Below are 22,700 nucleotides of genomic sequence, written 5' to 3'. Positions count from 1 at the left end.
ACATTAGATTCCACTCCAAATGCTAAACGTACCTATCACTTCAGAGCTAAGACTTCAGTGTTGTTTTCCCCCCAAGCTCCCCCCTATGCATCTTGAAAACAGCCTGAAAGCTTTAGCAAACCCACCAAAAGCTAGGCGAGACGCGCAGAAACTAACAGAATTCCCTGAAGATCTTGGAGGTCATTCACTTACCTGCTGTGCTGTTTCAATTCTTTCATCCTCCATCCCTAGTGTTGCAAATCCCTTCAAAAGGACATCCTCTGTGGATTCTGGCACCGCAGCTGTCAGCAGAACAGGCAGCGACTGGGACGTCAGGCTGCACAAGTCCTCGATGGGCAGCTGCTCACAAAACAGCACAAACTTTGGTCAGATAACTCACTGAGAATCCCTTCATATGTGCAGCTCAACTATAAAGCAATCCAAAGCAGTAAGATGAGAAAATTACAGGCATCTACTTTTGAAGAAAAAAATGCCACGGACATTTTACCTATCAATATGATAATCATTGAAACATTTTAAGTTGAGAAAAACCTCTGAGATCACTGAGTCCAACCATTACACCAACAACTACAACATCCATACACTTAGAAACACCACACAGGAACTGTCAGGGCTCTTTTGCCAGACGTTCAAGGAAAATTCAAGATTGCTGTCATAATTTATTCAGAAGACAAGGAATAGCTCTGCTGAACAAGAATTATTTTTTAGCCACAATTATTTTGTTTAAGCAAGAAAAACATGCAAAAAATTAACTTGAGATAAATTGTATTTAGGTATGATCAGAGACTATAATTAGCCTATAAGGAAGAAATTAATTCATGAAGAAAAATACTATGATATACACTTAACTAATTTAATACCCTCTTCAATTACATTACACTGAATTGTATGTTTTCTGAGAACATCAGTAGGGTAAAACTAGAAAACACTGCTTAACTACAAATTGGTATCTCTCTAGAAAACAACTCAGTAAAATATTCCCTGCCTGGTAATATTAGTCCAACAGAAAGAGCTATCAATATTTCAGCTGTTTGAGAAAAAACAGACTGCCATACATTGTCCAACTTAAACACACCTCTCCACGTGCCCCCCAAAACAGGGCTGACCCCAGCAGGGCAGCCAGGGTTTCTCTGGTGTCTAATACAGAGGGAAAGGTGAATCCATCAGAGCCTGCTGTTTCAGGACAACACTGTCCCAGGTCTCTGAAGAACTCAATGTCTTGGCTTTGCTGCTGTCCTCACTGGCAAATACAGTACCTGCCTTGTTGCAAAGCTGGTTTAAATCCTTAAAAACATTCTCTGTTATCAGGACATCCTTCTACAATCACTTTGGATGCCTGCCAATATTTACTTTTTGCATTCTGTTTACACAAAAAAAAAAGCAACCAGGAAGGATTAAATGAAACAGGTGTATTTGAGGAAGGAATTGCTTTACACTCTGCCTTTTGCAGTTCTGAGCTTTCAGACCCTTGCTGAGAGCAAGCTTTGTTGATTTTATGGCACTGTATCTTACACTACGATCCTGTTTAAATACAAACCCTCTCTTGAAAAGTTCAGTTAGGAAGGCAAGCATTCTGTTCCACCTCCCTTTGCAGAAAAGGGAGCATTCATAAGTAATCACCTTGTCAGAGTTTGGAATTTTACAGCGTGGAAGACCATGTCCTCTATGGTGCTGACAAATTATTAACCTTTTTACCCCTGTTCCTGGCTTTCCTCAGTTCGTTCGAGAGCCTGCAATTCGTACCAGGAAATAACGTTGGCGCCAGCAGCTATGCATTAGTAAGGATCAATTTAAGATCAAAAGAACGAGCGTCACGACTAAAGTTCCAACTTCAGCAGGACAAATGCCGGTGGTCTGAGGGAAGCAGCGAGGGTGGGCAGAGAAAGCCCGTGGATTCTCAGGGGAAAGCTCCCACCGCTGCCTCACAAACCCCTGCCAGACAGGGCGGCAGGAGGCTCCCCGGGAAGGCTCCCAGAGGAGCGAGCCCTCCCGAGAGCTGGGGGGAGGTTGGGGACGCGGCTGTGGGCGCGACCCAGAACGCAAAGCGCGGCTCAGCCCCGTGAAGCCCGGGAGCGGCCGCGGCCCCGCAGGCCCAGCCGGTCTAGGCCGTCACCGCCGCCCGCCTGGCGACGTGGCACCGCGGCCGCTCCCGCCCTCGCTCCCGCCTTCCGCCTCTCCGGGCCGGGCAGCGCCGCCGCCTCACCTCGGCAGGCACCGGCAGGTTCTCGGCCGCCGCCTTCAGCTCCAGCACCGAGTCGGTCTGGCGGTCGCTGAGCGGCGCGGTGGGCTGCGGGCGGCGGTCCCAGAGACTGAGGCGGTCCCGCACGTCCCTGCCCGCGGGCGGCGGCTCCGCGGGCGGCGGCTCCAGCATGCTGCCGGCGGCGGGACGGGCGGCCGGGCCGGGACGGGCCGGGAGCGGCACCCGGAGCGCGGCGGAACGCCGGGAGCGGGGCGGCGCTTCCGGGGGAGGCTCGGAGCGCGCCGCGCCGCGTCGCGTGGCAGCGGCGTCACGGGCACGGGGCAGAGAAGTGCGTCACGAGGGGCGGCCGGGGGGCATGGCGCCCCCTGGCGGCTGGGAGGATCCACGGGATCACAGAGTGGCCTGGAAAAGCCCTCGGATCGTCCGGGCCAGCCTGTGACCAAAACCCACCATGTCAGCTACACCAGGGCACTGAGTGCCACATCCAGTCATCCCTTAAATAACTCCAGGGACGGTGACTCCAACCTTTCGGAGAAGGAACTTCCCCTGCTGCAGCTTAAGGCTTTGGCCTCTTATCCTGTCACTGGTTTCCAGGGAGAAGAGACCAATCACACCTTGCCACACCCTCCTTTCAGGCAGGTTTAGGAGGGGTAAAGTTCCTCCTGAGCCTCCTTTTCCCCAGCTTGAACACCTCCAGCTCTCCCAGCCCCTCCTCACAGGACTTGTGCTCCAGCCCCTCACCATCCTTCCCAAACCATGGGGCCCAGAACTGGACAGAGCACTTGAAATGCGGCTTCACCAGTGCCAGGTCCAGGCAGAAATCCCTGCTCTGACCCTGCTGCTGATACAAGCTGACACAAGCCAGGATGCCATTGGGCCTTCTTGGCCACCTGGGCACAGTCTGCCTCACAGCCTCAGCTGTGATCCTGAACTCCTCTTTCACTGTTTTGGTGCCTTTGGGACTTAGCAGTCAATTCCAGTCCATCTTGTCCAGTTATACCTCTGCAGCTTCCCCACTTAGTGTCCCTCCAAACTTACAAACTTCTTGCAGTAACTGAAACTTCAAAACTGAAAGCAGTTCAAATCAGCACACTTTTACATTTTAATGCTTTTAATAGGCTTCAAAAACATACTTTACTTTTACAGCGTACAAAAATATTTACACTTTTTTTTATTAAAGCACAGAAACAGTTTTAAGGGGAAATGCTGCACATCAGCATACCCCTATATATAGAAAATGTTTTACCTTAGGAAAGAAAGTGCCTTGTGCATTTAAAAATTCTATTTGTGAATTCAAAATTAGTAATTTTAAGCAATTAGAGCAATTTTGATATCTCAATGAAACTTCTTAAAGTGGAATGCATGATTCTACAAAAAATGTGCCAAAGATTAACACAAGGCCACAAAAATCCAAAGCTATGTATCCTCTGTAAACACAGAAGATACATCCTACAATTTGTGTCTCACATACTCCTTTTTCCTGGAATTCAACAACAGCACTTGAGATGCTTGATGTAACTGTTGAGTTAACGGCCCTGAAGTTTTTATATACCTTTAAGTCTAAAGGTAATGTTTATAGAAGCTGTGGTTGATATCTACATCAAGCGTTTCCTTGCATGCAACGGCAACTTGAGCATCTTTGGTATCTGAAGGTGTTCACTAGTTCTGGACTTGGGGGTCTTTTTAAAGGAGGAAAGTCTGTATAGTAGATGTACTTTTAGAGGGGTTGGCTCTTGTCCACATAGGCACCCACATGACAGAGCCCGACTGCTCAGTGTATAACAGCCAGTAACCAATAGTTCTTCCCAAGGATGGAAGAGGCATGGAAAGTTTCTCTGCAAGATCAGCAGATGGGCATGAACTTGTTTGAACTTCATTCCTACTAGCAATTTCCATATGAATATGTTGAAGAAGCACTTATGCTGAAATCAAGACTTATACATGGAAGAGAAAAAAAGAACTAAACACTTTCTTCGAGCTATGCAAAACTGTCAACTGTAGCAACCACACTTGCTAATGAAGCTGGGTTATTCCCAGAAAATTATGCAGACATCTTAGGACTTAGAACACAGGAAAGCTTCAAAACCAGAAACAGATTTTATACTGCAGTAGTTATTTTGCCAACCTGAAAGCCAGCAAAGATGTCTTGTGACACTTCCAGTTAACTGGAAGCCTTAAGCAATTACAATCAAATTGTATACATGTCTGAAAGCAGGAAAAGCCCAATTCCTCAGTTCAGCTTATCTTCCCTTACGGAAATACTTTTTTCCTTTTTCTTCCTTTATGGAAATCTATGGAAATACAGGAGAAAAAAACTTTTCCTTTGACTCTTATAAAACACTGTGCTTTGAGACTCAGATGCACCAAGTTGCATTGCGGATCTTTACATTCAAGAGCATTGAAACAGTTGATAGAAGGTATTCCACCATGTTTGGTTCAGTCTGAAAAACAGTGCACATCATCCACTGAATCATGTGCACAAACCATGGTTACAGGAGCCAGTTTGCCTTGAAATCACTTCCAGGTTCTTCTCATTCAGTCTTGCAGTGACCTCTTCCTTTGGCCAGCAGCTCAGACAATAAAGAGCAAACACTCAAGACAACTTGCACATTGCTCTAAACTCAGACTTAACAGAATTCTGTACGCAGCTCTGCATGTCAGGCATCCAATTTCTTCAGCTGTTCGTATGTCAGAAAGAACTGGCACAGCTGATTAAGGAAAACTCTTTTCTGTTCATGGAGTGAAAACTGGTCCCTTCACTACTGAAGGTTAGCTGCATCTGTGTGTAACTGTGTTCCACTCCTTGTTCCTTCTTTTGTCATGCTGCAGGTTGGCCACATTTTTACACAATACTAGGCAGAATAATGAATCTTGCTTAAAGGCTGGTGATACAAAATACTTTCCCATCCATCTTCCTCAGGATCTTAAACCCAGGACTGAGGAGGCAGTCCTGCAAAAGCTGCCATAAAAATACTGCAAAAGACCTTAAGACTCTTTAATCACTTAGCTGTGATGGGCTAAGAAGGTTTGTTTACTGTAAAACACATTTCTACCAACCCACTTCCCAAGGCTCTGATCAGCTGGCTCCTGAAACAAAGCTAAAATTGGGAGACTAAGAGAAACAAAAAAGATTGCATCAGTAAATGCCAACAGTTTCCCCAGTTCTGGAAATAGCCCCCACTCCTAATTCACCTGGTCAACTTTGATTAAAACTAAGCTCATAACAAAGAAAATGGGCAGGTATGAAATTGGAAGAAGAGAAAATTATTTTGCAAGATATTTTAGTGTTAAGTCTGTGTGAATCAAATTCCATCTGACTGGAAGCAATTGACAAAAAAAAACCAAAACAAAACCTGTCAACTGCATAATTTTCCATTCATAAAAAAGGGAATATCTGTACTGATATGACACTTCCCACACTGAATTCTTACTTACTAAATTCTGTAAAAAAACAAAACTTGCGGTTGTATGGCTAAATTAGTTGTTCTGCACACCTCTGGAAAGGATACAATGATATTCCAAGGACCAAGTCTTAACCAGTTTGGCCAAAAACCTTTATACAGAGCAAAAAAGCCTTCGTTCTTCCATGTCTAGGGAAAAAAAAAACAAACAAAAAAAACCAAAAAAACCAAAAACACATTTAGGTAATTCTTTTTTTGTGAAAAATCCAGACAGCATCTCAGCTAACACGACTGTACCAGACAAGGGGGTGTCTTAGTCCTGTAACCTTAATTTAAATTTATTGCCTGACAAGAAGAAATACATTTCATTAGATGTAAACTTGCAGTCAACATTTGACAGCCCCTTGAAATTTGCTGCATGTAAACCTGTAACTAATATTTGGCAGTCCCTTGAAATATTTCAATTTGCTTTATGGACCTCAGATTTCCCTGGACAAGGTGACTTGGACTGTTCAGTCAACAGCTGGACAGCAACAGCTTACTATCCATTTTTCTCTATGTACATGGCCATCATGGTCCCACCCCATACCAAAGTTAGAGACTTCAGAAACCAAATTGAAGTAATCAAAATCAGAGGCTAACCTTGCCTCTGGCTGTACTATGCTTTCCATTATGAGTAAGCAACATAGAAAACCATCTGTTTCAGAAGATCTTGTTCTTAAAAGACTGACCCATGAAATTATAATTTCCTGTCAGCCTGACATATTATAAAGTTGAGCAAGACAGTGCTGCTGAGAGCCTTGCTCACCTCATCCAAGCACCCAAAGAAAGTTCTGCAGCAGACACTTTCTTCCTGCCTTTCTCTCAAGACAGTAGATACTTTTCACACTTGAGTGCATTAGTGACACCATAGTCCTTTTAAATATTATGGCAAAAAGCATGTCTAAGTTACTAGGGAAAACAGAACAATTTTGAGCTCCACAGCAAAAACCATTGCTTGGTGGCAGCAGTTTCTATTTATGATGATACATGAGCTACTTACCTGTAACAAGCAATCCAAAGTGCCCTTGTAGGCTGAGTGTCCCCCATGGTTTTGGCTTTTCTGATTCATCATACGTGTTCTTACAACATCAACTGGGTTGGATGCAAGGGCTCCAGCTAACCCACAAAGAAAACTGGAACTAGTAAAAGAAGGGTTTAATGAAACCTGATCTACCACACAGATATACAAGAAATCCCCCTTCCAAAGGAACACACAGTAATAATGACTGTTTAATGCTTTTACTAAAAAAATTAAATCAGCTAATGGATGTGAAAAGTTACTTTTCACTTACTATAAAAACATAATTTTGAAAATTTGCTATATAGCCCTTATTTACATTGTGCTTGGAAAGATGTTCATGCCCCAGGGAATAATATTTGACTGCAAATTTCTTCTAACCTCAATTTGCACAGTTGAATGATTCAGACCACCCACAAAACAAATTTCCACATTTCAAAAGAAAGCTAAATTCAAATGCTAAATAAAATTAGCTTCCATGCTATCATTTGAGATGCTATTACACTAAAAATTATAGACACATCAAAAGTATATGTATACATCTAGACAGATGATAAAAAAAAATCAAAATACTTCTCTCCCCTGTAGCAAGAACTAACTGATCATGAGCTATACAACCAGTTATACAAACTTACAGGAAGTGAGTATATACTGTATCTCCCATATGTCCAGACATAATTATGTGCTTCTTGGTAAGGTCATACACTGGCAGCTCTACTCCAACAACAATAGCAGCTCTCTGTGCTGTCAATGATACTCCCTGGCAAAAGAAAGGATATAGTTGAAGTTTAAAGTCGACTTTGTGCACTGTTAGAAAAGCCAAGCTCTTACAATACAAAGCAAAACCCCACAAATATGTTAAGAACCCTGCAAATTCAAATAAGGCTAATTAGTACAAGTCTTAGATGTATGTGCTCCAAAACCACAAATTTGAAATAACAAATCACTTCTCCACACAGAATGGCAATTTCAGATTCTTTAAGTTATTTTCCATCCCTGCTTAACATCTCAATTCTTGCATCAACAGTCAGCTAAAACCTCAATTTCCTTTGCTGCTGGCTGAAAAACTGACAAAGTAAGGAGGACGAACAGAAAACTGGAGATCAACAAACTTTGTGAGAAAAGCATGCTAATAGGAAAACATTCCTATTTTCCAGCTGTTTCAAAACAATTGTCTATTTTGGCTCTTCAGTTGTTCCACAGTCATTGACTACAACTGGCCTAAGAGACAACCTCTAAGACTGAATATGAGAGCTCCTGAGCTAGAAGGGATGCTCAGCAGCTCCTTCACTTGCAAATGTTCTTCAGTATATGTTTTAAAACGGAGCATACAGATTGAGAGGTGTCAGGCAAAGGGTTGTTGAACTGTTTCTAGAGCCAGTCACCCTAATTGAACCCTGTATTTGTCCTCCCTCTCCTAAATGGCAGCTAATCCTCACACACAAGGCTGGCTGTGACCCTTCACCAAAAAGCACTGAGACACCAGCAGTGAAGCAGTCATGGCAAATGACAGACATTACATCCTCCATACTTCAGCTCAGACCAAGACAGAATACATGACATTCAACTGAACAAGGAAGTGTAGTTGAAGTGTAAGATACTGTTCAAAAAAACTTGCCTTCCATAATCCTTTAGTGCCTTCCTTTTGGTAGATCTCTATGAAGTTGCCCATCATTCCTCCTTGAATCGTTCTACCTTGAGCTTGCATTCTGATCTGAGATTCATTTGAAGATACAATTAAAATAAATACAATCAAAAAAAAAAGAAAACTAGATTCAACTATTAAGTTACAACTGCAAATAGTAAAGTCAATTTCTCTTCGAGTAAAAAAACAAGAGCTGACATTATCACAATTATATAGGTGCAATTTTTTGCCTTTACTATCCAAATGCAGCTGCTAATTTTGAAGTAGTATGTGGTAGAATTCTTAGCTGCATTAAGTCACTTCTATTTCTGTATGGGTACACTGCTCCATTTAGATAAGACTGGCAGATGGGTTCTGCAGGATGTCCTTTACAGTGTTCTCACAGAAACATGTTGAAATGAAAGGTTAAACAGATTAATGTTTCAGCCACTGAGAACCATGGTCTTCAAGCCTGTAGATTTATAAGAACATCCTTAGGGACCTCTCAAGGTAACTTTCATATAGAAGTTGTCAACAAGTGACTTGGTAACTGGATATAATTTTAGGAAGTAACTAATTGAAGCCACACTTGAAATACTAGCTTATGTTTGAAATGCCACTACATAACCACACTAGCACCATGAAGGACAAAGCTTTTTAGTAGTTTCAGTAAAACAGTTTTCTTGACTGCCTTTCCATTAGGAGCACCTTTGTAAGTCACAAGCTCCAGTTCTATAAGATAAACCCATCAACCCTTTCAAGTAACTGACTGTGATTAAGCTAACAGATTCTTAAAGAAGGGGTTGTTTGACTAATTCACTTCAAATGCTGGAATGCCATTTCCTTGGAACACAGGTTTGCAAAGCCTCTCTAGTGTTAAGGAATCATACGGTACAAGTAGCATTCACTGGAGTTCTTGTCTCTGAACTAATCTTCACCTATTTTGAGCTCTAGCAACATCCAAGTGTAGTGTTACCAAGATGAAATATGCAGCGTGGCTTCCACACAAACACCACAGCATTAAAGTTATTCTTCCCCCATACTCAGAAACACGTGGATCTAACTACTTCCCCAGCCTTCACCTTCCTCACACATACTTCCAAATTATTAGTATGGACCAGAAGGAGATTCCAAGAATTGAGGATGTTGCTGATTCTTTAGAAGTTAAGAGATGATAATAAATAGGCTTACAAAACAAATCCTAGATTCATCAGGAGACTCTGCTTTTACTTCAGGAGAGAACAAAAACTAAGAAGACAAGCTCTACATAATTACCTTTAAGACATCTGTAGGGTTGGCAATAGATGATGAGATTACTCCCGAAAGAACACCACACAGAACATTCATCATGAGGGTTTCATCTGTTTCACAAACAAAGATTTTAGCTGCAGATTTACAAAACTTAATATGCATTAGGACAGGATGATACCTCCACTTATTTAACCAGAGAGTGCCAGTTACAGAAGCCATGAAACCTGCTCTGATGAGTTACCCTTGCTGACTAACTTTGTTGTGGCTGGTGTGAGGAATGTCTTCTCGGTAGACTTATTCAAACACAACAGTAATATGCCAAATGGAAACAATCAGCTTCAAGCAAATCAGTCCTCAATTAAATAGACAATGACCACTCACCTTCTGGATTCTCAACAAACATTCTTTTTAAGCTCTGATAAGTGCCTATTTTTATAGTTCCATATGAAGCTTGTCGTAGCATTGCAGGTGCAATCCTGTGAAAACAAGCAGCAACTATGTTTATGCTCAAGATCTCAAAAACTCATCAGAAAATTCTTCCTAGTGCAGAGATAGCCAGCAAAAAAAGGTTTGTTCATTTAAATCAACAATTTAAACTCATTATAAACAAAACAAGCTTTGGGGCTTCTTAGGTTTTGGTTTGTGTTTTTTTTAAATAGAGCCTGCAAGAACATGAAAGGATTATTACTATTAGACTATGCTTCAACTTGTAATCTATAAAATAGCTGGCAGTCATGTCTGAAATGTAGTTCCCCCACCATCCTGCATCTTTTGAAGTAAAGCATGCTCATTTATAGGCAAAGGGAAATCCAATTTTAATTCTGAGAGATGGAACAACTATAGCAGCACTGTAGAGAATAACCTTATGCTTAGGCATTTTGTTTCATGTAGGTTTTTTTGTTTGAGGGTTTTTTTTTTTTTTTGAAACATGAAATGCTATGGCAGTGTGCAGCACTGAAGATATCAAAGCTGGGTCCTCCAACTTCCAGATTAAGACTAGCCAAATACCTTGCAATCCTGAAGCCAAAAAATCCACATACAATGGGCTTATACTTTTATCAATAGTTCATAAGCCATTAACTGAGCTGCAACTCAGTTAATCTTACCCAGAGTATAAGGCTTTCAACCCTTCTTCTCTGCATATTCTGACCAGTGCATGCACCATTCCACGGTAGCGGATCTCTTTATACTTGGCATCATTAACTTGACCTTGAACCTGGAGACGTGTTTTGGTCAGATCAATGGGGAAAGTACCTTAAAGGAAAAAATCAGTGAGAAAATTAACAAAAGGACCTACCTAACCAATGACAACAGAGAGCATCATATAAGAAACAGCAACATTTATTATGTATCATAATATATAAAAGTACTCCCATGGTAAAGAAGATTTTCTTGCCAAGACTTTCTTTTAAAGAGGTGATTCACATTCTATCACCTTGTTTCTTCTAAAGGCCTGACAGAGGCCCTGCCTACCTCCTGTGTTCACATTCATTATATTTTCAGGCAACACAGCATGCCTGGCTGTAAGCAGTCACACTGAAAAGGATTTTTCAATCCAAATCAAGCACTGAGTTTGCACATGTATTCTACCAACACCTTTGAAGAGGACATCATTGAAGGCAAATAAATTCTGTAGGACACACTATGCTGCTTCTGGACCAGTATCTGAAAAAGCAATAGCAGCAGTACCTATTTCTGCTACTGCTTTCCTGTAGCCCACTGCTATGTTATGTTCAATTCATATTCTCCATACGCCCCTTAAGAAAGGGATCAGGAACTGTATCCATCCATGAAAGGACCACCTCAACATTCCATTCTCACCTAAGTACTAACAGGAGTCAGGATTAACTACATCTGTTTAAATGAGGCTTACCAGACAAGCAAAGCTTTCATGAATTGTATGTCTTCCTTAAAAGCTTTTGGCATTATGGGCCATATTCAGTCAATTCAAATAATGACAGGTTTCAAACTCAAGTTTGTACAAATTTCCTAAGTAGAAACCCTTCCCAACCCTGGAATCATGCAAAGTCAGATTAGACAAGGCTTTGAGCAACCTGATCTATTGAAGATGTCCCTGCTCAAAGCAGGGGAGTTGGACCAGATGACCTTCCAACCCAAACTACTCTATGAAAACAAAATATAGCAGCTTTAAGTGTAATTTTATACTGCATCTACTTTATTAGACACACTTTTCATGCAAGCCCACCACATGCCCAACCATGTCCTGCTACAATGAAAATCCAGATTTCCTTTATTTTTACATACATGCATTCCAAATATATCTCTAGAAAAATGTTGACATTTAAGGTTTGCCTTTAGAGGAGGCCTAAAACATCAGATGTGCTGTCTCACTACAGCAATTATTCTGTGTTGCTCACTACCGAATTTAAGTGTTGAAATCTAAGCAACCACTTACATTCAAGAAAAAATTATTTGAACTGCATCATAGATACTCAGTAAAACTAAGAGAAAAGTCTGCAAGTTAAGAGTGTAACTAGTCTACTGCAGCAAAGCAGAAGCTGTATCTACTTATGACCACTGTCTAGGAACAGATCAAACACCAAATAATAATACACAGAGGCAAAATACGTATAGAAAACAAGATTCACCAGGGAGGAGAGTTTACAGACACAAGTGTTCTGACATTGCAACAGAGATAAGAGAAACTCTTCAGTCAGCATTAAGCAAAAAAAAACTATGCTGCAGACCATGATATACCACTGTGTCACTGGCAGCATGGAAGCAAACTTGTTTTACATAGACACTATCCAAGTAAAGAAAATATCATCAACAATTAAAGCAAATGCTTACCACATTCTGCAGTGATTGATGCTAAACCCCCATAGATAAAGGGCTTCCAGTTCAGTGCTGGCATTATTGGTTCCTCTTTCTGTGAAAGAGGAAGATTTAACACTACTGTAAGTACATGTCATAAATATTCATGCTAACACTTCGTAAAAACTTTGTGTCTGGTCCATTTAAAATGGGCCTTTCAAACATGAGTAAAAAGTAAAAAAACCCCACATTTAATACGCTTGACAATAAGAAGAGACAGGAATATCACAGGAAAGCATCTGGATTCAAACCAGTGTCTGCTATGTGTTTGGGCCACCACTCTCCTCACCATGAAAGGTTAAAGCAGGTCATCTCCCAGGCATAATGTTAAGGAGCACTGCAGTGAATAGCCTCCAAGGCTTTTTATAAAGCTAAACTAGTCTGACTACAGCCTGCAGTCATTACAGAACTTCCTTTTTTCCAGCTATCAACATTATTTAGCATGAGCCAAGCTGGTACACTTGGACAGAAAATAAGGGTGCATACACCATTCTGCTTCCATTCAGACCTATTTCTGCTACCAGTGTTCACAATATTAATTCTAGTGAATGCTACATGAAAACTGTGTCAATTATTGAATTTGACAAAGTAACCACAATTCATAATTCACTGTAGCACATGTTTTGCAAGATGTTGAAGTAATCCAATTATGTTAGAAAAGAGATAAGAACTTCAAAACCAAACTAGTCCAGCCGACACAAGATTGTCCTTCCTAAAAGCAAGCATGTCTCTCAGCATCTTATTTTCCCCCTTCCTCACAATATAAATAGTTTTCATTCCCCATTTTCTATGAAATCCCCCTAAACATTGCATTCTACAGCTATTTTTGCCAGTTAATTTTAGGGGAAAATTGTACTTGAAAATATCTCCCTTAGCACTTACACTCCCTGTTATTCTTCTCTGCTTTATCACCTGTAGTGCCTAACCGGAAAATATCACAAATACACCTGTTACTTAGTCCTGCCTTTTGTACAGCTGAACCTTCTTTAGTCACTTCCTCTAAAAATGCCAACAACCTAGCACCTAAATGAATTTTCAGAGTTGCAGACACTCAGCAGGCCTGAACAATTTCTGCAGCTCTAATTTTCCTTTTATCATCTCTACTTCATGATGAGTTACCTGGGTCTGACACACAAGGAAAAGAAAGAAGTTAAAATCACAAAATTTTGCATACTCAACACCTAAATGCACAGAAATCTTTCTTATTCTTTAGACTGCTGCAAAGAACATCATTAAAAAAAAAAAAAAAGAAGGCAACTAAGGTCACTCCACTATACTGCCAAAAAGAGTGCAGTACAGAGGTCAGGACACACAGGCTTAAACCATGCCAGCCTTTCAATACAAAGGAGGCAGAGCCACATGGATATGGCACTGTATCAGAGGGAGACCAGTTCCAGCTCCAAGTTCCTCATAATCCTGTCCTGCCATGATTAATGGCAGATCATTTAATTAACAGACACCAAGCCAAGCTCAGTTTGCCCACTATCTGCTACACACCTGAACTTTACTCCTGAGAACTCATCAAAACTGACAGTTAAGCCCCCTAAACATACTGAAACAAGATTTCATCTATCACAAATACCACAAAACTAATAAAACAAAAATAGATCATTTTTCTGTTCATTTCATATTTCACTCTGCCTAGGCATTGAAGGCTACTCACTTTTTCTATGTTATTCTGAGCATGGTCAAATAAAGTTTTCAATTTGCACACAGATTTACAAATATAATTTGAAGCTTTAATATATAAATAGGATATTCTAATGCAAAAATTTTATAGCACACTCTTCCTTTGACAGATCCCAAGGTGAAGGTCAAGGTCTGTACATCTGAAAGGCTTTCAAGTCTTATCTCCTGCCAGTATGCTACACTAACCACATGAATCTTTCAACTTCTAACCTCCAGCCCCCTTCTTCAAGATGTCCATACTTTAGGAAGAAGTATGAAGAAAAAGAAAAAGATAAAGCAAAGAGGTAGAGTTTTTCTCAGGGGAAAAAAAAAAATCAAAAAGACACACCATCCAGTAATTTCGCCCCATGACCTCAGGTGTCTTATTTCCCGCTTAGATTCCAAATTCTTGGTTTGCTTCTTAGTCAGAACTTCTTGCCTATATCAATAAAAATAGTAAGTGTCTCCTCAGAACAATTCTGTATCAGCTGAGTGAGTGGCAAACTACTTAAAAAGAGAATCCAGCCATCATTTTAGAAAAAAATCAAAGTCTCCACTTTTACTAGAAAGATACTGGCTGTACAAAATACACGTTGCCATACCCTGAACATCAACGATGACAGAGGGGATACTCGATCCTGTAGAACATTGGGTTGAATTAGTACAGAGATTCATCCACACCCTTTCTGCAGGGGTCAGAAGAGAATCCTCTTTCTTTTAACCACAGCATGACTGGACTAAACCCAAAAGCTCGGGTTCCATGAAAGAACGAATTACTTAAATAACTCGATATTTCCCCGACGGGAGCAGGCTTGAGAATTCCCACATCGAAAATACCGCTAGCGTATTAAGCACACAGTACACTCGAGCTTATAGCAGTTTTAACTACTTAAAGCGGATTCGGGTCTAGGGCGGCAACCACTACTACTACGACTACGACACAAGAAAAATAGTCTCCCACCCTCCGAGACCTGAGAAGGGCAGCCGCCACCTCCCCACTCACCACCGAGCCCTGCCCGACCCCAGGTCCTGCCGCACCGACCCCGCCGCTCCCAAACGCCAGCACCGCCCCCCGCGGCCGCGGCGGCTTTTGGGGAACGCGGGGCTCCGCCCCGGGGCGGGCTGGCCCCAGGGGCCGAGCCGGGAGCGGGGTGTGGCACGGACGGGCGCAAAGCCGCAGTTGGTTTGAAGGGGGCTGTTATTAGCCGGGGAAAAGATTAACCACGCTGACCTTGCAGTCAGAGGTCTCCCCTCGCTGCTGGCCTTGGAGGGCTGCGGGGCTGGCGGGGCAGGCCGGCATTTGCCACTAGCATTCCTGCCCCAGGAGAATGGAGCGGCTGTATCGGGTGTTTCAGCGCTCCCCGGTTAACGAGCAAGTCACTTGGCCCTTAGAGTTTCTCCTCACCATTTTCTATAAGGACACTGATTTTGCCCCTCGGTTTACGATCCTATGGGGAGCAGCGACACCGCAGCAGTACCGGGGCACAGGAACCTTTATCTGCGTGCTGTGTGGAGGAACAGAAAGGGGCAGGGTGGGCTTAAATAGCTACTTTGCTCTTAAAAATACCCTCTTCAATATTTTTGGCAGAACGGTTACACAGGTGATTCGTCGTAGTAATATTACATCGTTCTGTGCTGTCGTAGTAGTATTACACAGTTCTGTGCCATTCTATGTTTCTTTGCATTACCAGGGCAGAAATTATGGATTCAGTATATATGCTTTACATGGCTTTGTTCATACACATGCAGCGCCTGTCCAGAGGGAAAGACGCTATCCGAATGGGCAGGTCTCTGGTCGCTGTACGGGTGGCACTGACCAATGCATGAAGACTGGACGAGAACCAGAAATAGTCTGGTCCAGAGCCCAGGGCTTCCTGTGAAATACTTGCAATCAGCTCTTTTGCTGCCCCTAAAGGCAGAGTGTTCTGGCAACTCGGTGCTTTCTGTTTCTGACTGAAGAGCTGCCAGGAGTGCTTGTAGGGACCTAGCCCCACGGTGCAGCCCTGCTGCTGCTGTCAGTCCGCTGCCTTACAGGCGGATGGCATGCCTTACCCCCGAAAGGGCAAAACACCCTGCGGGATTGCTCCCCGCGCCCATCTCAGGGCACGGCTGGAGGCTGAGAACCTTTATTTAAGCTTACTGGCTGGTGGAAAAAGAGGGTGACACCCACTCAGCCCTCATTAAGAAGATGGATGTGGTTTTGCATGCAATCCTCAATAAAGCATAAGGAATCCAAAATTTGGGTTCCGGTATGCCACAAGTGCTTCATACAATGAAATAGTCCTCTAAAGCGATCCGAGTCCATTACAGACTTCCCACAAATGTTACGTTTCTGTTGTTAAAGAACGGGTAGCCTACAAAGCTCATGCTCTAATCACAATGTTGCAAAGTGTCTCTGCAGGTGGGCCTCATAGAAGCTAGCTACAAAGTCCCGCCTCAGAACTGGTATTCACGTTCTAACCCCCTCCTGAAACTCCCAGTACCCAGCTAGTACTTTACCGGTTTTATATCTACAGCAAGTACGATCTTACTTCAGATAAACTTTGAACGGCTCCCTTTTTTCTTTTTGCAAAGAGATCATTTGGACTGATTCTAACATTGAGTGATTTTGCACTTTGGTGCAGCCACTTTGGCTTTCTGACTTCTCAAGTTTCTGCTTTCTTTTACAAAGGACTTTAGTTCCACTCTGATCTTGAGTAGGGCAGCTCCTTCTGTAGGCAGATGGGTTTTATTACCTCTGATGAAAATCAGCTTCTGCTCACATGTTATATCTTGCACCCAATCACATTTCTTAGTTTATTAACAACCTAGTTGCTAGTTCTCAACTTTTGAATACAGAAGAATTCAGGTTTACTTTTGTTGCTACTGGTGACTTTTGCATGGGTCCTCTGAATAATGTCTTCTGTTTTATTCTCAACCAGATTCATACAACGTGTGAGCTACGTAATGCTTTTGTCAACAGACAGCAGGCTGCTTTTGGCAAGCTGCCTTGAACCTGGCTTCTGCGTCATACCAGCACTGACTTAGGTGCTCAGCATCTTTCCACATGCGCTACTGATTACACAGTCTTACAACAGCTTTATCCAAGTGCCAGTTCTTTCCCATGGGGCTGTGCAGGGCAACAATTTAATTAATTAATTAATTAATTAATTCCCTGACCCCTAAACTTACTGCTCCTAAATTTCCTCACACATTTTTTTGTTTCTTTTTTTTTAAACAAAAAGAAGACAGCCCTCAAACCATTTTTCAGGGGACCTCTGCTATTTGTGCATTCATTCCTGTTCTGCTACTTCCACTGCTGCTTAAAATGGAAAATCATTTCACTTCTGGTCTCTGCAGCGGTGAAAACAGGTCTGCCAAGTCTCCTACTGCTTAAATGAATGGTTAGTGGAGAGACACAGATGGCTACAGGTATTGTTCAAACTGCCTTGTCATTTTGTTGCTAGTTGTAACCACGGGAGAGGTACCTTTTTCCCTTGGAAACTTCCACAATTATTAGTTACATAACTGATTTGCATTTTTCATGTTCCATTGGCTGAGTGATGAAAGCAAGCCTAGGACATGGGAGTCAAGAGCTCCCTGTCCTGGCACAGCCTCCTCACCTTCAATTGTTTGCACTTTCTCTCTGAAGAGCATTTCATCTGACCCTCAATCATACAGCAGATGACTTTGTTGGGAAAGTAGACACTCAGTGTGCTATTGGCACATGTAAAACTGTAAGACATAACAAATAATACTTCCATTATGTTTGCCAGGGGCAAAGCCTCAGCCTGGAACACCACATCCAGTTATGTGTGGTGCATTTCAGGAGCGCTGTACAGAAGAACTAGGAAAATAAGGCTAGGAATACAAAACACAATCTGTAATGAAAAATTGAAAGAAAAAGCCAAAAAGAAAATATTAGTATAACATGATCTTCAAGACTGAAAGTTATCCATACTGAGGAATTTAATTCTCTGTTCTCCACCACCTATATTAGACATACAACAGACTTTCTAATGGTGTGGACAGTGCTAGATGAGAATGACTGTGGAGTTTGCAGTACCTTCATCATCACTAACTTTTAAAAACTGTTAAGCAGCTGGTTTTGAGACATAATTACAATCTGGATTACCTGGACCAAGCATTGGGATGGACTCTCAAGGATCTCTCCAGCCCTTTTTGTCTGTAATTATTCAATGCCGTTTCCTCCTCCAGCTTCTAGCATATGTTATGTACAATGACAAGACAACTGAAGTTTCTAACTTAGTAACATAATCTACTGTGCAGAGACCAGGGAGAAAGGAAAGTGAAATCAGGAGTAACACTAAATGTTATTTTGTAGTCTTTTTTTTAAGAAATATTTTTTTTTAATCTTATTTGGACTCTGGCATTGGCAGGAGCCAAAGGTCTTTACTGTGTCATTTTTTTGTGGATATAAAAGGGTCATGTTATTTGTTTTTAATGGGTAAAGGGTGAAGGAACAGAGGGCAGTTCCAAGCTTTTGAGTGGACAAGAGTCATACAGCATAAGGTCCCAGCAAAGCAGTTCTAGTAAATGTAAACTTGCAAACCAAACAAAATTTTCTGAAAGTGTTGCAAGCTTGCAGCAGGTCCTGGGAAATTGATTTGTCTTCTTTTCTGAGACTCCATACAGAGACAATAACTCCTATGTACATGACAGCGTTGGGCTTGATGTTATTTGAATGAGCAAATGAAAAGCTGCTAAAGTTGCTCAGATAGGAAGGCACCATAGGAGGCTTTTCACTATTACAAAATACTTTCCAGCCTCAAAGGGTGAGCCTCCAGGTCCTTGCTAAATAAAGATCAGCCACAGTTGCTTCACAGAGGCTTTTGAACAACATTGCACTGCACTAAACAAGTAGCAATTAGAAGAAACAATGTAAATTTAAATGCTGGTAGATGCAACACAAAGAAGGACAAATATTTTTCTTTGTCCTAGTAAAAATCAGACAGAATATGGTGTCAGATACAGCCTAACTTTTCCCACAAGGGAGATGATTCAATGTTGAATGAATGACAGAGAGGTTGACATGACGCCAAATAACATCTCACACATGGTATGTTTTCTGCCACTTTCGGTACACCCCTTGCTGGCAGTACTCAATATCCAGGGATAGTAGGGAGCATTTGTTGGGGGAAGCATATATTTGTAGAATTGTCTGCTGGGGGAGATACATATTTGCACTAGACTATCCTGTGAAAGCAGAGTTGCAGTTGTAGTTCTACAGTAAATGAAACGTGACTCAAACAAGACAATGGTCAGGGAGATGTACTGGCAGGTGACCCCAAGCCACGTCCTTCACAATGCAGGATTTAGGTTGATCAGAATACAGAACTGCCTACATAGCAAAATTTCAAGCTTTCAGTGCTATTACTTCTTAAAGGAACTTCACTATTCTCTTTCCAGATTCTCAAGTTTTGATGGCTTTCCTCTAGTATTTACAGAATGCTTTGCATTAAATCATTACCCAAACAACACAGCTTTTCTTCTGGTTACTCCAGTCTGGCTTTGGGTAACCTAGCTTTCACTACCAGCATCTGAATACCATATCCTTCCTTTGAAATTTAAAAATATACTTTATAAAATTTTATCAAATGAAGCATTAAATAACTTTTTTTTTTTTAATAAAAAGTTCTGAAAAGGCAGGATGCTTTCTGAAGTATTCTCCTGCTTTGCAGCCCTGCTGATCCACTGGATGACAACACCAGAACTAACACAGTGTTTGGCTGAGATGAGCTGATTGCTGTTAACCTTGAGCAAGACAGGTTATTCTGCACGGCAGGGAAAAACAGCTGTAGGATTTTGTCCTTGTGGTAGCTGTCTGTCAAAACAACCACATCCTCAACAAGTAATTTAGGACCTTTAATGTGCAGTGGGATTCCTTGCTGATACAGCAAAGCAGCAGTCATGGGAACTCACATCTCCACTGCTCCTAGTAACAAATGCTGGCAGAGTGGGAGAACAATTGTCTTCCAGAGGCTGAAGAAACACAGATGACACTTAGAGATATCCTGAGTTTCCATGAAAGAGGGCAGCTGACATGCTCATGTCGCTCCATTTCCCAGAGTTATTCTTCCCTACATTTGGTTCAGTGGATGCCAGCTTTTGGACACGCTCATGCCTTAGGAGGCAGCACCAGGGAGCAGAGCGATGTGCCTCGCAGCTGTAAAAAGGGTCTTTGTTCTGCAACGAGGCAGCGCTGATGTAGCAGCTCACTGCCAAAAGTCAGATCCTCCCTTACCTTCCCATATTCTCCTCCTATTCCAAGGCACGGTTCTGGCCCTTTGCTCAGGCTGCTGATTGCTCTCATCTGACTTATGAGTGGGTTCAACTCACTGATTACAGAATGCACCATCAAACCCCAGGTTTCTGCCAACTGATGCAGCTGAACTGGCTTCACACGAGCAGCAGTGTAAGAGAAGAAGCAGCATTGCATGATTTGAAGTGGGTTCATCCTGTTGGAAGCATTGAAATATTAGACACAGGACTTAGCCACAAGTATCTGGCAGAGTGAATACTCCTGAGGGGTTGCAGTATGCATCCTGCCTTTAACACCCCATCCTAATACCTCTGGCCTCCTGTCTGGCTTGCAGTAAGAACAGGAGGGGGCATTAATGCCCAGACTTCACATAGTGTGCAACAACTTTTTCTGACCTTCAAGGCCAGACAACAGAGGCAAGACAGAGCCACCTTGCAGCCTGCAGGCTGCCAGCTGGATTTTGTGTAAAACCTCATTGAAGAACTTGGATGGCCTCCTACAACACAGCTGAAAATGCAGACTTCAATTCATGCCAAAGACGGGTTGGCCTTGTTTCAGCTCTAAGGCCATGGGGAATCCAGTTCTGCCTAATCAAAGAACCAGCTACAAACTTCCTTGCTTTGCATTTCAAATGCAAAGCCAGCAAGAAGACAGGGAGAAGAGACAAAAAAGCAATTAAGTGTAACAAAGATGAACAAGAGAAGATAGTGCAAATGAACGTTGAGACGAGATATGAGGAGAACAGGCCTATATAAATTGTGCAGAAGGTTTTACTGGTGCTAGACTGTCTGAAATAAAAAGAGGGATTTTTGAAGGTGAAAAGAATAAGTGATGCTTTGAAAACAGATGGTTTGCTAGCTCAGTGATAGTTGCCATGAGGACTAAGACATCTAGGTAGCTTGTTCCAGAGGAAAGCACTACAGGTGAAAGCTACTTCTGACACTTTCAGGATTCTGAGAGAAGAAATGTTCTAAGGAAGCTGTCTGGGGACTGAGTGACTGTCTCCACTTCCTGGGGGAGGTGTTGAGGGATCCTGGAAGGTCACAGCACTATGCAGTCACACCTCAGGATACTCAGCACAGCTCTTAGCAATAGGTTATATACCGCCCCCTGGATGGAGTTAAGAATTGTGGATTTGTAATATCTGTAAATTTTATAGGAAACTAGCCCAGCTCTTATGGTTCTTACACATCCTGGATTTTACGTGATTCCAAAAGATCCACTGTTTTTATTGTTTTTAGAACTTAAATGACAGTTCCTACCTGAAAGGCTTCTGTAATGGAGGTAATTGTATGTGTATGAAAATGAGGTAACTATAGAAGCTACACAACCTTTTTCCAAATGTATCTCAGCAATATGTAAATGACAGCACTTTTTTCTGATGTTGATTTTCACTGCAGACTCCATTGTAACATTGAATTTTGGAGATTATAAACAGGTTGTTCTCTGTTTCTAAAACCTTGAAGTACGAAAGCAGTTCCAGAAATAGGGGAGCCCCAGAAAATGGCTTTTGATCAGTAAGTATACAGCATCTGAAAGGAATGGGAGAGGTGAAAGTGTGAGCAATGAAATGTACAGTATAGGCGATCTTACTCATTCCAGAAAATCCAGTACATGGTACAGGCATTTAAATGGTGTGGTTAAAGACTAGGTGGGGAAAATAACAGCGGTGTGCAGACTCCTGCAGCTCCATCTGGTTTATCTGAACAGAGCTCATTCAATTAGCTCAGCAAGTCTCTAATCAGCAAAAAAGATCTTAGTTTAACCACTGTCCACGTCACCAGTGCAGAAGGAATTAGCTCCCAAACCAAGCTCATCTGACCATGTTAGCACACTATTATGTGTCGGTCTTTTCCATGTAAAAGTTAACACACCTGACTTCACAGGTTTCAAGTATCAGATTAGTTGTGTCCCAAAACCCCTCTAAACTTAGCGGAACACAGGCTTCTGGATACCAGCCCAGAAAGAGTTCTAAGAATTTTCTTAAATTCTGCATTGCGTTGTAATCCCTTAACAACTGTGATAGGAGACAAAGCTGCAGCAGCAGTAAGACCTTTGAAACTTCCTTTATGTGTTGCAGGAGGACGGCATTAGGAAAGAATTCTTGGCATGCTGTCAGAAGTGCAGCACTTTTTGCAGCAGGAAAATCAGAATCAGGACTCTTACAATCAAAGCTGTCCTGCCAGTGCTGCAGATGTTTTGTTTTACTGTTTTGCCTTACAAACAATGAACAATATTTTTGCATTTTCATTAATTAACATTCTTGGTCAAAATCATTATACCCAGAAAGCTCAACTGAATAGCGTTTTGGTTTTTTCCTATTACATCTTCTAAATCCACTGCAAGATACATCAGTTCTCTGGAAAACAATTGTTCAGGCAGGTTGCAGCACTCATCTA

The 22,700-nt window shown here is 41.9% G+C and overlaps 2 protein-coding genes across 4 annotated transcripts in view; both read right to left on the bottom strand.

The window, feature by feature from the left end:
• Positions 1-2,427, bottom strand: part of COG3 (component of oligomeric golgi complex 3) — a 30,583-nt gene extending 28,156 nt beyond the window's left edge. For all 3 annotated transcript variants that reach the window (XR_014617029.1, XM_084226890.1, XM_084226889.1), the window contains exons 1-2: positions 2,204-2,427; positions 193-339 (exon numbers count right to left, since the gene is read on the bottom strand). Coding sequence is in view for 2 of the 3 variants with exons in the window: in XM_084226890.1 (XP_084083016.1) it covers positions 193-339; positions 2,204-2,371 (315 nt within the window). In the remaining variant the exon portion in view is untranslated. The remainder of the gene's footprint in view (positions 1-192; positions 340-2,203) is intronic.
• A 1,157-nt stretch (positions 2,428-3,584) lies between these two features.
• On the bottom strand, positions 3,585-14,416 carry SLC25A30 (solute carrier family 25 member 30). Its single transcript, XM_084224110.1, has 10 exons — positions 14,389-14,416; positions 12,348-12,426; positions 10,643-10,790; positions 9,918-10,012; positions 9,561-9,646; positions 8,276-8,375; positions 7,297-7,417; positions 6,644-6,782; positions 5,710-5,790; positions 3,585-4,899 (listed from the first exon to the last, which is right to left on the bottom strand). Exons 1-10 carry the CDS (start codon positions 14,407-14,409, stop codon positions 4,858-4,860), a joined length of 912 nt encoding a protein of 303 aa, XP_084080236.1. The 5' UTR covers positions 14,410-14,416; the 3' UTR covers positions 3,585-4,857.
• Between the last annotated feature and the right edge of the window lie 8,284 nt (positions 14,417-22,700).

The sequence above is a fragment of the Fringilla coelebs genome, assembly GCF_963513975.1.
Source record: "Fringilla coelebs genome assembly, chromosome: 2".
Classification (NCBI taxonomy): Eukaryota; Metazoa; Chordata; class Aves; order Passeriformes; family Fringillidae; genus Fringilla; species Fringilla coelebs.
This window is presented reverse-complemented; position numbering and strand designations above follow the sequence as displayed.